General features: G+C 33.6%; 1 protein-coding gene and 1 long non-coding RNA gene across 2 annotated transcripts; both read left to right on the top strand.

Moving 5' to 3' along the window:
- The first annotated feature begins 2,888 nt into the window (after positions 1–2,888).
- Positions 2,889–4,372, top strand: LOC128283503 (uncharacterized). Its single transcript, XR_008273864.1, has 2 exons — positions 2,889–3,184; positions 4,111–4,372. It is a non-coding gene; the product is annotated as an uncharacterized LOC128283503 (long non-coding RNA).
- A 1,974-nt stretch (positions 4,373–6,346) lies between these two features.
- Positions 6,347–10,195, top strand: LOC108471158 (sulfite exporter TauE/SafE family protein 3-like). The gene is made up of 12 exons (XM_017772760.2): positions 6,347–6,743; positions 6,910–7,069; positions 7,313–7,513; positions 7,838–7,902; positions 7,995–8,034; positions 8,204–8,265; positions 8,378–8,464; positions 8,602–8,652; positions 8,925–9,146; positions 9,321–9,414; positions 9,538–9,678; positions 9,801–10,195. The coding sequence occupies exons 1-12, from the start codon at positions 6,537–6,539 to the stop codon at positions 9,878–9,880; spliced, it is 1,410 nt and encodes a 469-aa protein (XP_017628249.1). The 5' UTR covers positions 6,347–6,536; the 3' UTR covers positions 9,881–10,195.
- Positions 10,196–19,285: the final 9,090 nt, after the last annotated feature.

Genomic DNA, 19,285 nt, shown 5'->3' with positions numbered 1-19,285 from the left:
ACACCACTATGGACATTTAGTGCCCATCCATCCCTGCACACCTTTAGAGTGTTCAATGACAGTTTTACATATATGCAACTTACCTGCTAGTTTGATATGCGACAAGCGCTAGAATCAGAGTGATACTCGTTGTGGCATAGCAACGATTTTAGTACAAACTTCCTTTCTCTTCACAATCTCCCACCACATGTTAATGCAGAATGCAATTATTCATAACACATGTTCAGCCATTCTAATACATTACATAATTAATAAAATAGTTCAATATCAGAGTGGTATTACAGTGCACATTTGAGTATGTGATTCATAGATCAATCTCAGTGTATCAGATAGTTCTCATATAAGTAAATTCAGTCATTCATATATCGAAGAAACCAATATCAAAGTTTAGTAACCTTCTCAGCCTTAGAAACAGTTCTCGAACCCAACATCTACCCACACGGCCTGGGCACACGCCCGTATCCTTGGCCGTATGGTTTTATACTATAAATAGTGAGTTACACGGTCGTGTCCTTCGCCATGTAAACCTTGCACTTGTATGGCCTCACACGGACTAGTCACACGCCCATGTGTTTGGCCGTGTGGCGTCTACAGCCACCATTTCCAGCGACAAAACTTGTAAAATCTAAGGCATCTGATATGCACCTGAGAAGATTTCAAAGTGGTAACAATGTAGAGAAGTTTTGAAGCCTAAAACGACCATCCAATAACTCAATCAATCAAGTTTATCAACATCAATGCACAATTATACTAAAAATACCAATGTCGAAAGTTTCAACACGAACTTTCAACAAAATCAATATTTACAGAAGATCAACAACGATTACTCAAATTGATGCGATGAGGTTCGCTACTCTTAATATCCCTGTCTACTAGGGAAACCAAGTGATTGATTATCAGATATTCACACAACACACTCGGATGACCAATTCAAAGTATACTATGAAAAACAAAAAGAGAAACCCAAAAATTTAACGAATTAAAGTTAAAACTTACTTAATAACCTCCCAACAGTGAATGCTAACAGTGTAACTTCAACTAGTCACGTATTCCTTATGACAATTAAAGAAGAAAAGAAAAAGACCGAAAAAAAAAGTAAGAAAAAAGAAAGGAAAAATATAGAGGAAAAGAAACATGGAAGAAGAACTAACGTTAATTATTAATTAACTTCCACCCAGATTTCCAGTATTTAGAAAAAATATTTCCCTACGCATGCTACGGGACTCGAACTCAGAACCAGATAGAATATAGACAGATGATTAACTAGTGAACCAACAGGCTCATTCTTGTCACCCTTTCACATAGAATTAAACTTAAGTGGGTTGTGTGTGCTTGTGGGTTGATTCTAAAAAAACATGACTTTTAATGATATGACTTGAACTCTAGAAATTAAACTCAATCACAAAACATAGAACTACAGATACAGAAATTAATTACTGCAGATTTTTACAATCAAGTTCTTAAAACTTTGGGGCTCTACAAAAATTCTTATAAATTTACTACATTAGCAAATCTAGCAATATTTACGATTCTATTTTAGGTCTATAATGCCGATACATCCAATTTAATCCCCGAGGCATGGCCTCTAATGGAGCCCCTCTATACACATGAACAACTTCTACTCCTATCCTTCAAATCTGGCAGTGTGTAGCTTGGTCTCTCCACTTAAATTCTGAGTCAAAACATTTTTCGTGCAAGCAGATAGTAAATTCATAAGTTCAACTGAACTTAGTGAGGTTTTGTAAAATAATGCAACAAAAATATTTCATATTCCTCAAGAATCAAAATTAGAGGCAAAAATTTTAAACTCCCTGTTTGTCTATAGGAATTTCACAGATTTACCAGCATAGTCGACGCCTTTCCCTTTTCTGATACTCCCCGTTGGCAGACTTATCCTTTACTTCAGATGTAAATATGTCCTTCAACAGTAGTAATCCCTTATGGTCTTGACCTAATTCCTCCTCATCCTAGACTCCTTTTTTATTTTAGCGAGCTTAATTTTCACAATTAACTGCACACTTGTATTTATAGTTCATTGACTTTCATTAGTTGACTTCTAGTTATGATTCCTCAATTTCGGATCCTTACCCTGATCCGTTCATCCCATGCTGTACTAACCTAGGATTTTCCACTTTACTCTAATGAAATACCTTCTTTTTGCTTAGCCCTATAGTGATCCATCTATAAGGGAAGACATATTCTCTAGTCCTAATTCATAGTCTAATCGTGATAGTAAGTTGACTGAATAAACACCCTTTTTTTCCTGGTAGATTTGTATCTTGTAATGTAGCCCTAAAATATTAGTTTGCCTTCATCCAATCTTCTAAGAAAATTGAAGTTTATGGATAGTTCCTAACGGACCATCTCCTCCCCTACTTCTCGACGGACTGTCCGCCCAAGGTAGCTCTTAGTGAACTTCCTTATCTGATAGCTCTTATGAACTAACATATGTTACATAGTCCTAGTCATACGTCCTCTTTCTCTGTAAATCTTCGGTGAACTTTATTGATCCAAATATTTGGCCTAGAATCTGCTTCACGGACTCACTTATCATACCCAATGCTAGTTTATTCGCCACTCACTGACGAACTCATAATGACGAATACTTCATACTCGAAGAAGTTATCCCTTCTATTACCTCTGCTTTGATAAGACCGTATATACCAATTTCTCTTTCCATCGGAATTTGGCGAATTCCCTCATTAATTGACTACCCTCATTTTTAGACACTTCTAGTTTTCTCTTCTTAGTTTGGCGGGATTTCCTGCTATTCCATTTACCCGTATTTTTAAACACCCATATTTAGTCTATTAGGCTATTCACTATGCGAGTCATACGGTGATTTCCCTTTTTTTGCCCTATTAGGTTTCTGGTTTACCATTATGGCGAACTCCGTTGTTTCCATAGTCCAACTATGGTTTTATAAAACAGGAACCCTTATTTACTGTCCTAACAGACTTTTAATTCTGAGGAATCAAATAAACCCCTTTGAAGGTGTCGCCCCAAAATACTTGTCGATAATCGCTGTTGCGATGTCACTCCATAGAGCCGATAGACCATCGTCACGGTGTCGCTCTAGCGAGCCAGTCATTCCATGATGCAACCAATCTCCATTGTATCCCTTTATCAATCCGTCTATTCCTCCATTTCGCCAAGTATTCATAACTTTATCTACCCCCTCAAGGTAAATTTCTTCTATACTTTGCATAAAATATAAACACGTATTTTCATACATTCCATTGCACTAGTTACTATAACATACAGTATGTCATCCATCTATTTGTCAAATCACAACCAAGTATCATTTAACAAATAGACTTACAAAAGCACATGCTTACAATATTATGCATACACATCTCACTCATTTTCTATGTTCATACCCAACCATGGTCCTAGACACGACTCAGAGTAGGCATGAATGTAGCTCAAGCAAATGACACAACATCATCGATCACCCAAAGGTAGAGTACAGAAACTCACCTGAACATCATTCATCATCATCAGCTTAGCGTTTCCAAATGTCGAAGCCTCTATCATCCTAGCAGCTAAGCACGACAACCATATATTGGTTAAATCAAAGTCATTTAAACCTTGAAACCTTGAACCCACTTTACAAAAACTTAGAAGAAGATTCTTACTCTCACCTTTCCTCAAATTCACGAGTATAGAAAGATAAGATATTTTACTAGTTTATCAATTTCTCCATTCCTAAACCTCGATCCTCATGACCTCTGCTCCATGCAGAGCTCTCCTAAATTTTCCTCTTCTTCGGAGTAACTGAAGAAGATGATGCAAGGAAGAACAAAGTTATAAATTGATTAAGGAGAATTCATTTCTTCCTCACATACACACACATATATATCCTAATTTAATGCAGTCTCCACAGTCCAATTTAGCCATCCATTGTTAATAAATTTTTCCCGACTAAGGATCCAACCAATCCCAACCTAACCAAACCATAATTAAAATTTAATTATTTTCTCGAAAATCACAAAATTTCACAAAATTACTAATAGAGTTTACCAACTCGCTACTTTGCTCAATTAACCCCCAAAGTTCCTTTAAATTTGAGTTCTTAAAAGAAGTTCTGGTGTGATAATGCTTTGGTAGGTTATAACTATTCTAGCAGATGGTGCTGCAAATAGTAGGTTGTTGGAGTTGCGTCTGATTCACCAACTATTGGGTCGTGATTGGAGAGTTCGTCTTCGATATATTTTGAAGGGCCACAACAAAGTTGCTAACCATATGGCTAAACTTCCAAATTTATATTGCAATGAGATGCAGATTTTTATAAAGATTCCAGTGTCGGCAGAAAATTTACTCAAATTATATTGACCGTTTGGCTAATATCATTTGGTAGTATGTTATTATATTTGCTATCACATTAGTACTATTTTGTTTACCAAAAAAATATCTTCCATTTTTTGTTTTTTTTTTTAATAACTTTCATCATTACGCTAACCAATCATAATATTTGAAGTATTTAGAAAGAATTAAGTAATATAAGCACATTCTAATCTTTAGATGCCCTTTATAATGAAAAACAAAATTTTCCATGATGTTATGTGCAAATATAAAAATTAAAGGCATTCAATATATTTTATATATCACGTGTTATTCAATAGTCACTACCACATGCCAAATAAATATGAGGCTACTTAAGTATGTTTCATATATATTTGAATATATTGCTATAGGAAAAGGATTATATAAAACAATGACGCCACATTATTTGTATATTTTTTTAATAATTTAATGACACATCGGTATTTTCATCCCGAATTTTAGTATTTTCATCTTGAAAAAATTTATATCCAAATAAAATCCTGAAATTCAAGATGGAACTGCAGATGTGACAATAAACTATTGAAAATGGATAACATCCCTATTTCATATAATCCGTTCTCTAGTATGCAACCAAATGGTGACAGCTAATGGAATAGTTAATGGAATGATATTGATAGTTTGAGGATTTAGTTAGAATATTTTTTAGTTTAGGGATTATTTTAGAATATAATACATAGTTGGAGGATGTCTTATGGAATTACCCCAGCTTTTTTGCAACTTCATGTCTGTAGTTGATAGTTAGTTTAAAAGTGAAGCAGTAAGTGAAGGTAGGTTTGTGAAGCACAAGAAAAAGTAAGAAAATTCCAAGAGAAGCAAAAAGACATGGGATACAATATAATAAAACTAAAATAAGGAGGTGCTTTTATTTGTAGGATAATAAAGGCAAAGATGGATTGTAGTAGCTATGAAGTTTCATGGCTTTGCCGTAAACCAGCATTAAAAATAAGGAGTCCTCGAACACACATTATTCCTTTTACCATATAACATTCAGGTTTGCTATTGGTTGGTTCGTACTAAAATGCCTGTAAACTTCTAGGAAGTTTCCTTCCTATCTCACTTGCCTTTGCTTTCGCTTATCAGCTTTTAATTAGTTTTCATCATTTGATTGCCTCACTTAACAAACCACTGTATCATAAAAAGGAAATCTCAGGGCAATAGATGTAAATGAACCATGGAACCAGGGAAGGAACCTTGATTTGTCTAATGTTTCTGATAGCCAATGGGATTTCTGCAACTCATTATTTATGCATAAATAAGAGTAATAAGTTGCAAAGTAATAGTAATAGTTTTGGGATAGTGGAACAATTGTTACATAGGTTGGAATATTAGAGATACTCGAGTTTAAATTTTAGAAATGATATTATTGAAAGGACAATTTAATACTTTGATTAACTGATAATTAAAATTATTTTGTAACCATTATTTTTTTGCTAATTATCTTTTATTCAATGGAAGTAATTTTTTTATCCGATAAGTTTGGCAGCAGCCATGAAGCTTCCATTGCCCCATAAAATGTGCACGGAAAGGATCTGATTTGGATTAGCCTAGACCATCTACCGTCAGAATAACCTTGAAAATTGCTAAGAACAATTGATGATAATTGATTAAAAAGAACACAGAAACATTAAAAACTGAAGGTCTGGGCTCTCTCAGTTGCTCATGCAAAATTCATTTTATCAGCGTCAGATACGGTAAAAAAATTTTAGCAATTATTAGAAACCCATTATGTAATTTGTTTAATGAATGGGATGTTGTTTTTTTTCGTACAAAGTTTGGAAACTTCTAAAGAGATGAAACAGTTAAAAAACCAGTACAGATTCCAGAAGGGGACAATCAGTTGATCCTAAAACATGGTATAAACACAGAATGTTTATTGTCTGAAAATAAATAAATTATTTTTTAATTTGTATTCACTGTTCTTTTTATGGGAAAACAGGGCTTTGAAGAAAAAAATGAACTGTGCCATTGGACCCTGTGGTCGAACGTACAATACAGAGATTTATAAATGTAGACATTAGGAAGCTACTATAGGAGTGAACTCACTATTTCTTCGATTTGAATGCTACTGAATTGATAGCAAAGAGGAAACAGGAAGAGAATTGATTAAGCTTAAAGCCTGTAAAAGTTTTTTCTTTTGTCATAGAATCTCTCTCCCTCTTTGCTAATATAATTCAGGGCATTAGCCAAAAATGGGTGGCATTCAGGTAAACCTGAGAGGCTTGGCAATGGTAGCATGGATTCTCTCTCTGGTTCTTGTTATGAGCGATGTGGGCATTGCTGAGAGACTACTGAAGCACAGAAGGAACCAAGAAAACGAGGAAACACAGGGACTTTTTCTTAGAGTTGCCAACTTCCTCTGGCAAGATGGGAAGTCTGCCTATGAACCTGTCTGGCCGGTGAGTCAGTTAGGCTTGTTTAGCTTTTGTAAACTTTTTTCTGCAATCAATGCATTGGCTTTTGCACCAGCTGATGGTGATTGGAACATTTTAGCAATCTTTTTTATGTCATTCCTCTTTAATGTTTGTTTACTTCGGTATTGAAAGTTGGTCATTGATTGAGCAGGAGATGAAATTTGGTTGGAAAATAGTTGTAGGATCAATTGTTGGATTCCTTGGTGCAGCGTTGGGTAGTGTCGGTGGCGTTGGCGGTGGTGGGATTTTCGTTCCGATGCTCAGTCTCATAATAGGTTTTGACCCCAAGTCTTCCACAGCCATTTCCAAGTGTGAGTTTCAACATTGCTGATCATGTTATAATCCTGTTTTCCTAGAAATATTTTTTTTTTCGTGGAACATACCATAGATACATGCAAGAATGCATACAAACATGGCCATAACATAAACATAAGTAACATCAGTTAGCTGGAAGCTTTTGGGCTAATCTGATATTTGAAGAATCCTCTGAATGTTTCGTATAATCTGTAGTTATGATGTGTACGGAAACAACGAACTTTTCTTTCCGGTTGCAGGTATGATCATGGGTGCAGCTGGATCAACTGTATACTATAACCTGAGACTTAGGCACCCAACACTGGAAATGCCTCTCATAGATTATGACTTGGCATTGCTATTTCAGCCCATGCTTATGCTTGGAATCAGCATTGGAGTTGCCCTTAATGTCATGTTTGCTGATTGGATGGTCACGGTTCTGCTTATCATTCTCTTCATTGGTATTTTCTCTCTTTACAAATTCATATCTCAATAACTTAAGGATCAATAATGAAAGTCCAATGATATCGCATTAACACAGTTTTCGAACAAATGGAATCATAAGGAATTTGATTATCTATCAGAGCTTTAACAATGTAAACAACATATCCAATAGGGAAATAGATAGCATTAGGCAGGATCCAGATTTAAATCTTAGTACATCAAACAAGGAATATGACAATCCAGCTAGGAACATATATTATCTCTTTTCTTTCACAAGTTCATAATCTTTGTAACAAGGTTTACTGTTCTTTGATATGGGTGCTTAAATTTGTCAATGGCAGGTACATCAACGAAAGCCTTATTCAAAGGTATAGACACATGGAAGAAAGAGACAATATTGAAAAAGGTAAAACTTTCCAATTTTTCTTAAGTTTTCCGTGGATTTCTTCCTTTTGGCATAAAGATTATTAATGGGGATTTTGAGATTTCTATTTTCAGGAAGCTGCCAAGGTGGAATCAGAAGAGTCCAAACCAGCTGGTGAGTGCATAACCAAATTTGAAATGACTTATTGCCATTAAAAGGAAATAGACTAAGATTCAAATGACAGTTTATTAATTACATTTAATAGAGGTTTACTGAGAGAAAAAAAATTCATTTTGGTAATTGAAATATTGCAAACGGCTTGTGCTAAACTCGAGAACTGCAGATGGAGCTTCTCAAGATTATAAACCATTACCTAGTGGCCCTGGCAACCAGACAGAAGATGAAGTGAGTTGAAGAACATTTCAGTTTTCATACAAGAAGTAGTACTCTTAATTTTATTCATAATGTTAGTCTTATCTTTGTTATTATTGAATATTATTGTGATCATCCAATTCAGGTTCCCCTCCTACAAAACATATATTGGAAAGAGTTATCGTCGCTCGTGTATGTATGGATTGGTTTTCTTATTGTGCAGATCATTAAGGTATGGTAATATGGTTGGTTCTTTCCAAGGTTCCATATGATCTTAAATCTTTTCATCGTCCAATATTATCAAAGAAAATTTTCATGGTAAGTCATTCATGTGTTTGCTAATTGTCATCCAAATGTTTGTGATTGCAGGAATATCTTCCAACTTGCTCAGTCATGTACTGGATTGTGACCTCCTTGCAGGTAGAAACTAGAAATTCTACATAGAAACTCCCTAGAATCTAGACAGATAGAAGATAACGGATCGATAAAAGTTTAATCAGACTTCAAATATATCTACTGTTTTTTAAGGTTGGTCTCTTGAAGATTTAGCTACTGAGTGAAAGCAAAATCATGTCCAATCCTTTTAATCTGAAAGCAATAAAGAAACTTGTATCTTAGATAATGGAGATTTAATTAAGGGTTACTTGGGGCTTAAAATCTCTTCAACTAGAGTGTTTCCTTTTTGTCTATAGATACCCATTGCTGCCTCTGTGACAATCTTTGAAGCCATATGCTTATGCAAAGGGACCAGAGTGATTGCATCCAAAGGAAAGGAAATCACAAACTGGAAGATGCATCAGATTCTTCTTTATTGTTCCTGTGGCATAATAGCTGGTATGGTAGGAGGGCTGCTAGGACTAGGAGGTGGCTTCATCTTGGGTCCTTTATTCCTCGAACTGGGGATACCTCCACAGGTATGCTTACCTAGAATTACTTAACCTAAATCATAAACAAGGTGGGAGGAATGGATAAACACCAAAACGGAAGAAGCAATGTCTCTCTATCATTATCGAACCGATCACAGCCTTTTTGTATCTGTGAGGATCCCACAAATTACCGAGTTTGATGGAACTGATTTGCTTCTGCAGGTAGCTAGTGCAACATCAACGTTTTCTATGGTGTTTTCATCTTCGATGTCAGTTGTACAATATTATCTTCTCGATCGTTTCCCAGTCCCATATGGTACTAAGTTGCAATGACAGTAATTTTTTACGATTAGAATCAATTGGTAGCCATTATTGAAACATCTAAACTTTGACCGCTAACTTCATCAGCCTTATGGTTACTTTGTTACATCCCGTGCAGCTGCTTATTTTGTCCTAGTAGCAACAATGGCTGCCATTGCTGGCCAGCATGTGGTCAGAAGGATCATTGCAGTCATCGGAAGAGCATCGATAATAATCTTCATACTAGCTTTGACAATCTTTATCAGCGCAATCAGTTTAGGTAACAACGCACTTTCATGCTTCCTATACCTCTTATAATTATGTTAACTTGAAAAGCAAGTCACTTAAATTTGAACTTCTGAAAATGCTCAGAAGCTCACCGCAATTTCCTTAATGTTACAGGTGGAGTTGGCATTGCTGATATGGTAAAAAAGCTAGCGAACAAAGAATATATGGGATTCGAAAACCTTTGCAAGGCTTGAGTTCTGTTTACCCCTATTACAGGTCGAATCTCTCAAGCAGAGATCAGATACATCCAGAGTCAACTATTTGGTCAATTATTTTCACTTGAAAGATTCCGGTTTATATATGTTGCTGAACATTCATTTCTGGTCCATTGTTTGCAAAAACCTCTCCAGCTGAGCTTCTTTCTGTGTTTCCTTTTTTCATCTTCCCAGGCATCTTATTTTACTATGGTTCCTAGTTAAATAGAAAATGTTTATTAGACAAATGTGTAAGAATTAATAACCCTTTTGGCTGAATAACATAAGATGTCAGGGCTTTCAATCTTTGATGAACTTTAAACTGTGATTTAATTTGCTGTTTGTTTTCATGTTTGCATTCAATCTCACATTAAAACCAATATTGGGAAGCGTAGCAAGTACAGAGCAACAATGTGTTTTTCTTGTTTGCGTAATTTTTCAGTTAACAAATACATACTGTCATTGTCCCCTATAAGGGACCATTGCTGCTGGCTCACCATAAATATGGCTCAAGCTAACGATGATGATGAGGAAAGGAGAAAAAGTAAGAGAATAAAATTAAGTGATGGTAATGGGTAACAAGAAAAGGCATGATTGCTGTTAATTAATGAGCATATGGCCCTCCAACACATGCATTCTAAAGGAATGTTGGGGTTGGGGCTTCTTTCTTGTCTGCTAGTTGGCTATGAACAATGCTGATATTTAATTCTTGTGTCCATCAATTTTATGGGTCTCTGGTTTCATGATAGCACCCCCTTTTGTTTGGTTAGAATATCATTACTTTCCAACTTTTTTTCTGGTTGACCTCCCTAAACTCACTATAATTAATGGTTGCAAATATCGGCGACCGGACTAACACTGGTTCATGGCATATGGCAGAAAGTATAGTGGCCCTGCAAAGTACCTTTACAAAAGCATGCTATTGGCATGAAGTGTATATTTGGCATGGCAAGAAGAAAGGATGCATGCATTTTTTCTAAAACCAAGAAAATGATTGTCCAAATCTTTCAGCATTAATATAGAAAATATTTGTATTGTCCAAAGTCTTGATTAAGTAAATAATTTGACAACCATTCATTGAAGATTCAACTAAGCCGAAAGCAAAAGGTAGATCGTGTGCCATTATGGTTTTCCAAATGGGCAAAGGTTCATACTTCATCCCATTTTCCCCCTTTTATTTATTTATATTTTTTTAACTTTGAACTTGAATTGTTGTTGAATACTTTTTATATACTCTGAAGTTGTTTTTAAAGTAACTCAAAATCAAGCTCAAAGGTCATCAGTAATGGAAAAGAAAAATAAAACCTATGGCTTCTTTTTCGACTTGTTCTCATACTTTAATTTTGGTAGGCCTCATGAATATGATGACTTGATGCTTCAATTCGATACATGATCCATCTTATAAATCACTCCTCTTTCAAACTTTGCATTGAAGTGGTCAAACCATTATCTAATACGTCATATATATATATATATATATATATATATATATATATATATTAGATTATAGCATATTTCCATGGGTGAAAAATAGAATTACATGATAAATATATTTATAAAAAATTGATGTAATTTTAGTTGAATGGTAAAGTATAAATATTAAAATTATAGAGGTATGAGATCAAATTTTATTAGGTAAATTTATATTTTTTATATAAAAGATATAAAATGACAAAATCATTCTTAAAATAATATAATTTACTTTATAAAGTAAAGATATTTTTATTATCATACTCTCAAAATAATATAATCGATGAGTATACATGTGATTAAAAAAATTGGAATGTCTATATTTTATCCTTATTTCTATAATAATCTGAATGTTAAAACAAATATGCTTTTGGGCTTAAATCAATTAGTGAAAATATAAGGTAAATTACATTAATAGTCACGTAATTATAAAATGTTACAAAATAGTCATTCAATTATTCAATTTTTTTCTTTTTTGGTCACTACTCACCGATTGTTAAATAGACCTTATCATGAGTCAGACCACCTACTTAGGCCAAAAGGCTCATCCGAAAAGTGGGAGAGTTTAGGCAAAAATATAGACTCAAAAAATAGACTTCAACAAAAAAGAAACAGTTTCGTTTTCCAAATAGCCCTAGCTTTGGGTAAGATTCTTTTTGCCCGAGCCTAGCCTGGCTCGAATTTATCTAAATTCTTTTCACTATTTTTAACTGTTATTTGCTGCTTATTTTACCACCATCTTATTATTATATTTCTCCATAAAAATGAACAGTTTACATTTGAATCAAATTCAAATTTTAAAATTAACATTATTAAAAAATTTTACCTAAATATTATCTCCAACCTAAGCAAAAAAATGCCACCTTCAACAACAAAACAAAACCAGAAAGTAGTGATAAATGATAATGTATGATGATTCCTTAAGCACGGTGAAGAAGCCACGTTATTGGCTCCATCCAGGGCGTGGGCAATCATTGAGCTTCTTCTCACGATCACAATCATCTACAATTGAAGCGGAGGATTGAAGGTTTCTACTGCCGCTTATTTCAAGCATGCATATTTATGGACCCCAATTTCTCATTTTCTTCTTATTTTTTGTGTTAGTCTAAAAATTCTCCTCGAGATTCTCAAACAGATACTATTAAGTATGGGAAAACTATATATGAATACACCAACACCATATCTAAAGTTGGTTCCAAATTTTATTTTCTTATTAATATGACATTCTTTTTGTTTTGGAAGTATATTATAGTCAACAAACTAAGCTAAGGCTTTCTATGCTTCTCAATGATTGTGGTATTACCTCAGAAGTGAAAGTTGTAGTTCACATTAGATTTTTCAAGAAACAGTTGATGATGACAGATAGTCTTAAATTCTTATTATAAATCCTACGTAATAAGCAATATTTAGTCTCAAACTACATAATTTTTTCAATTTAACTCTTAAATTTTTGTATCCACATTAATACCTGATATCATTAAATAATTTACTCTTTTTTTCTAACATCATTAATAGGTGATGATGTAGCATTTTTGATAAAGTATCACGTCACCAATTAGATTATTTAAAATATATAGAGAGAAAGTTACTAAACTTATAACAAAACATAAAATTATAAAAATTATATAGGAAATTTATTCAAATTTAAAAATATATTAAATATTAGAAATTTATAAAAAAATATAGGAAACCTATAAAAATTAAATATATTAAAAATTCTAAAACTTATGAAAATAATTAAAACCATAAAAGTTATTAAAATACATGTCTAAAATGAATCGAACAAATGCATGTCTAAGTTCATCCTTCAAAATTCTAAAAAATCTAAAATTGAAAATTTATTTTGAAACTATAAAATGTATAATTATTAAAAAATCATGTATAATATGAACCTAAACAAATGATTGTCCTGAATTAAATAAGCTTGACATCTATTTATCGAGGTCCGTCATAAACATGCATTCTTTAGTAATTTTTTTATAAAATTTATATTTTTTATAAATTCTACATTTTATGATATTCATATTTTTATGATTTTCTATTTTTAGTTTTTTTAGATTTTTATATATTTAAAAAAATCAAGTGATGATGCCACGTCATCACTTCTTAATGGTGTTAAAAAGGGACAAATTTGTTTGACGAAATTTGAGTTCAATGACTAATGTTGACCAAAGGAAAGTATAGGGACCAAGTTGAGAAAAGTTTCTAAATTTAAAAACTAATTGTTGCTTTATCCCTACTCATTATGTTAACCTTAAACTCTACCTACTTAAACCTAAATTCTTTATAAAAATTCTCAACTTTAAATGGCTTCCTTAAGATTTCAAGAATGATGTAGATCTTCTATTGCGACAATATTGCTAAATTAGGTAGAAACAGATCAAGTGTTTTGTTACCACCAAAATTTGAATTCTAATGTACCAAATACTCAAATCATCCCTCACTTATAAGATGCTTATTTACATATAGTTACTCAAATCAACAAGTTCCTATGCTATTGGAGTTTATTGTCGATCTAGGTAAATGATGGAAACCCAAGACCCATCCTTTTTATTTTTTATGTAGTGGATGTACGATAACAATAGAACATGTAGTGTTATTAAAAGGTCATCCAATCGAGAATGGCATGTTAACAACAAAAGTTCATTCTTGATGAAGGCATACCTATCTGCGTTGTTAGGCACATTTACCAAGAAAAAAGATATTGAAGGCGTGTGGGTAAAAATAACATGGTTGTAGGGGACATTCATATTGAAGGCATACGGGTGAACGTAACATGGTTGTAGGGGACATTCAAGGTTTTGTCAAATAATCTGAATTTGGAACATGCACTCACAAGTTAAAACTCTTATTCTCTAAATGATCAAAGGACTGTTGATTCTAAACAAGTTAGGAAATAATGTTCATTGCATATATATCCCACTGATAGTGTGGGGTGTGCATCATATTTATCAGAAAGTTTGTAGGCACTTAAGAAAACAATCAACGAACAATCAAAGAAGGGCCGAAACAGGCCTAGAGTCGTGACAAGCAGGTAGGGCTCGTCAAGACGACTCGATGAAAACCTCAGGCAAATGTGACATCGATATTGAATTAGTATTGAATTGACTTGTAACACTTCGACACTAACTCAATCAATAACATTATCAGTAAATACAATTAATGGAGTAAATAAAGTACACATAATATAATTAAAATGTAAATATTATAATAAAATAAAGCTTTAGTTTAAGGGTAAAATGATATTTTATTAATGTTAATAGTACGAGATCACACATGCAACTTTTTTACTATTTTTAAGTAAAAATATTAAAATATCCTCAAATAATATAACTTATTTAAATTACAGCATGAAATTTTCATAATTTTTGAGTTGGTGTGTGGTTGAAAACGATATTCTGTCACAGCGAAAAAAAATTGAAAATCGAGCCGGTTTGTGATATTTATATTAATAAACTTTTCCTGAAAATTACCTTTGCTTTGTGTGATATGGACCCTAAACATTTTTGGCTTTCAATCGAACGATCTTCTCCATTGTTCTTGTATCACAAATCACTTCTGTTAGAATTAAGTGACCCGAAGTGACCCGGGTTCTTTATATGGGTGTTTAAAAAGAAAGAAGAGACTCCAGGAGTTGAAAAACCCAGATATAAAGTAAGGCTTGTTGCAAAGGGTTACAGTCAAATTCCAGGAGTGGACTTCACAGATGTGTTCTCTCCAGTTGTTAAGCATAGTTCGATTCAAGCTTTGCTTGGTATTGTGGCCATGCATGATTTAGAGCTTGAGCAGTTAGATGTAAAAACTGTATTTCTACATGGAGAACTTGAGGAGGATATTTACATGCAACAACTAGAGGGTTTTATAGTCTCAGAAAAAGAGGACTATGTTTGCTTGCTGAGAAAGTCCCTTTACAGTTTGAAACAGTCACCAAGACAGTGGTACAAGAGGTTTGATTCCTTTATGACTTCTCATGATTTCAAAAGAAGTAGTTTAGACAATTGTGTTTACTTTAAGAAAAATAGTGATGGTTCTTTTTTGTATCTACTTCTTTATGTTGATGACATGTTGATAGCAGCAAAATATAAAGGAGAGATAAGAAAGGTCAAACCCCAACTAAGTGAAGAATTTGAGATGAAAGATTTAGGACCAGCAAAGAAGATACTTGGTATGGAGATTTTTAGAGATAGAAAAACAAGTAAATTGTACCTAAGTCAGAAGGGGTACATTGAGAAAGTTCTTTGCAGGTTCAATATGCAGAGTGCTAAGCTTGTTAGTACTCCTTTAGCAGCCCATTTCAGACTTTCATCGGCTTTGTCTCCACAATCAGATGATGAGATTGAGTACATGTTACATGTTCCATACTCTAGTGCAGTGGGACCTCTCATGTATGCTATGGTTTGTTAACGTCCAGGTTTATCATATGCAGTCAATGCAGTTAGCAGATACATGGCAAATCCCGGTAAAGAACATTGGAAAGTAGTTCAGTGGATTTTAAGATACTTACGAGGCACTACTGATGTTTGCTTACAGTTTGGAAGAACTAAAGATGGAGTCATAGGGTATTTTGATGCTGATTTTGCTAGAGACCTTGATAGAAGAAGATCTCTCGCAGGTTACATCTTTACAATCGAAGGTTGTGCAATTAGTTGGAAAGCCACTTTGCAAACTACAGTCGCTTTGTCTACCACTGAACCTGAGTACATGGAGATTACTGAGGCTTGTAAAAAAACTATTTGGTTGAATGGACTATTTAGTGAACTCAATAAATACCTTCAAATCAGTACAGTATTTTGTGACAATCAGAATGCCATCTTCCTTACAAAAGATCAAATGTTTCATGAGAGAACAAAACATATAGATGTTCGGTATCATTTTGTTTGTGATATTATTGCTCGTGGAGATATTTTTGTGAGCAAAATTAGTACTCATGAAAATCCTGCAGATATGATGACTAAGTCACTTCCTATAACCAAGTTTGAGCATTGCTTAGACTTGGTTGGTGTTCATTGTTGAAGTTAAACCCTTAAGGGGTTTTATGGAAGAGGTGGAGAACTTGTTCATTAAAAGTTCGCGATGAAGAACTTGTTCATTGAGAATTTGTGTCAAGGTGGAGATTGTTAGAATTAAGTGACCCGAATTCTTATTTAAATAAAATAAGATGGAAAATAAAATAAAAGTAAAATCCATATAGAACTAGACTTCTTTTATTTTATTTTAGAATAAGGTTTTTTAAACCTTATTAAACTCCATCTATTTTATATTGATTAGGATAAGGTGTTTCAATCCTACTAGAATATGGCTTTACAAGCCTATAAATAGACATAGTCTATTCCTCTTGTATTAAATTCAATTTTTCGACATAGTGAATTTTCTTCTCCCCTACCCGTAGTTTTTTTCCCGAAATGGTTTCCACGTAAAATTTGTGTGTTCTTTATTTTTATTTTTTTTATTTTTCACAACTTCAAATATGGGCTCGAACAATTAAGAATCAAACACAGAACCAGAATTTTTTTTTTACTTTCAGTACGAAAATAAATCTTTCTCTCTCTATATAGAAATCAGTAGAATTGTTTTCCCAGAAAATTGAATTTATACTTAGAAAATAAATTTTGAGCATTCTCGAGAAAAATAAAAATATCTCAAAATTGTGTGCAACTTGTGTATTTTTAGACCTACCAGTGTCATCTATTTATAATGAGAGATAGAACAATCTTTGATTGAATCAATAGAATACAAATAATACTTTTTTAATAGAAAAACTAGTCCCCTAGTTCTACTAGCAGAGAGGGACGACTAACCCTAGTTAATCATACTAGTCCCTAATTACATACCATTACAAAAGCTATTCAATCGGTGCTCATCCAATAACTTTGACATAAGCGTGTTACCCATATATGATATCCTTAAGCTCCTTAGGATAAATCTGTACTCCTAATATGATCTTATTTTATCTTATAGTAATCATGGCATCTTCTTTCATAAAAAGTCAATTACAATCAAATAGTAATAATGTCATTTATCACAAAGACAGGTGATTCGTAGCAGTCACGTTTACTTTTCATCTATCATATAATGCTAATGAGAGAATATCAGTTACCCATTTCTTGGGCTATGAATTCCACTATTGTGAATGATGCTACATACTGCAGAAGTTGTATACGCACCAACTTTTGGTTCATTGTTTATTTGAACTGGGGCTTTTACTTGCATCAAAGTATAAGAGCCATGGATATATAGTCCATCATCTACTCATGGTTAAGGTATGTCACATTATAAACGTCATAAGTGAATAAATCTATAAAATGATTCAAGGTCTATTCTACTTGGGTCCTATCTGATGTACTGCCCATTCAATCAATCATATATATGTCTCTATATTTTGGAAGTCATTCGATTTGATGCCCAAGATAAAACATCTTCTCAATTAGACTTGATAAACAACAAGTTAGTCTTTCAATTGGTTTACTCATTTTCGATTAAACTAATGACATGTTTAGGTTCATCTACTAATACAAGTTGTCTTTCTGTATTACGATTCGACCACTAATACTGATTAGTATTAGTTAAACATTAAATAATTAATGATACAATATTTACTTTCATGGTTATTTAGGTAAGTTTGGATATTTGATTGACATGTTTTTAAGTTATCATTTGAAGTGGCTAAGGGCATATTGGTTGCATGTAGTGATAATACATGTTTAAGACTTGATTTTAGCTTGTTTTGAATACCTTGTTATAGCTTATTGATGTGCAATATGTTGAGTTTAGGTTGGTGTCAACTTGGGTGAGAAATGTGGCTTGGAAAATGGCCTATTTTCATCCACACTAGCAGAGACACGAGCGTGTGTCTCAACCGTGTGTAACACACGGCCAAGTGACATGGCCGTCTGTCCCCTGTATCTTCTTAAGAATTCAAGTCAATATGCTCACACGGCCTAGCACACGGGCGTGTGACTTGGTCGTGTGACCCAAATTAGAGAGTTACACAGGCACGGGAACAGACACGGGCTGAGACACGATCATGTGTCAGTATTTCGAATTTCCACACGGCCTAAGGCACTAACGTGTCGCTTGGCCGTGTGAATCACACGGTCTGGCCACACGGCCGTGTGACCTTTGCAGCTTTGAAAAATTTCAATGTTTTCTGAAAAATTCTTTAACAACCTGATCTAGTCCCGACTTGTTTCTAACGAATATTTTGGGCCTTAAGGCTCGTATAAGGGATAATATGTTTAATTTTGATTGGTTTCTAACATGAATGTATATGATATGAAATGTTTGTTTATTTGATCTGTAAACTCCGGTAATGCTCCTTAACCCTGTTCTGACGATGGATACGGGTCGAGGGTGTTACAAACTCTTACTGTGGAGTGTAGTGGTGGAGGGTGGAACCTTTTCTTTTCTTTTAAACTAAATTTGCATTACATCAGCACTCATAAACATGCTCGAATGAATTGTCAATTTCTGTTATACTGTATGATTGTTACTATATTGAAAATTGTTAATATATGCTTAGTTTATCCTTTTTTGCATTGTTTTTCTTGTAATGGAACTCACTCTGAGCTTCATAGCTCACTCCCTTTTAATTTTCATCCTTACATATAACCCACCAGTTTAGGACGCAGACACGACAATCGAAGGGTCTCAGCTCAGATTTTAGTTAATAATATATTTTAGATTTATCATTTAACATTCTATTATTCATAGACTTGTTATTTTAATTTGAACTGTCGCATGAGACATAGGATTTGAGATTTATTTTATATAGCTTGCATCAAATTTAGTTTGATTTTAGGATATCGAATTATGAATAATTAATTAGTTTTGCATGAACCCCGATTTTTATTAAAAACATAAATAGATATCACTTTTCCGCTACTATAATATAATTGAAATTTTGAGTAATAAATAACTTGGTAATTAACTAAGTTT

Source organism: Gossypium arboreum, chromosome 11, assembly GCF_025698485.1.
Source record: "Gossypium arboreum isolate Shixiya-1 chromosome 11, ASM2569848v2, whole genome shotgun sequence".
Classification (NCBI taxonomy): domain Eukaryota; kingdom Viridiplantae; phylum Streptophyta; class Magnoliopsida; order Malvales; family Malvaceae; genus Gossypium; species Gossypium arboreum.
The sequence above is the reverse complement of the archived record's forward strand: the minus strand, read 5'-3'. Positions and strand labels throughout refer to the sequence as shown.

What these genes read in the sequence shown, in the direction of transcription:
- LOC108471158 (XM_017772760.2), top strand. Translation starts at nt 6,537, where the DNA reads ATGGGTGGCATTCAGGTAAACCTGAGAGGCTTGGCAATGGTAGCATGG. An exon ending in AAGAGACAATATTGAAAAAG is followed by an intron (nt 7,903 to 7,994) that starts GTAAAACTTTCC and finishes TTCTATTTTCAG; the next exon opens with GAAGCTGCCAAGGTGGAATC. An exon ending in TATCAGCGCAATCAGTTTAG is followed by an intron (nt 9,679 to 9,800) that starts GTAACAACGCAC and finishes TTAATGTTACAG; the next exon opens with GTGGAGTTGGCATTGCTGAT.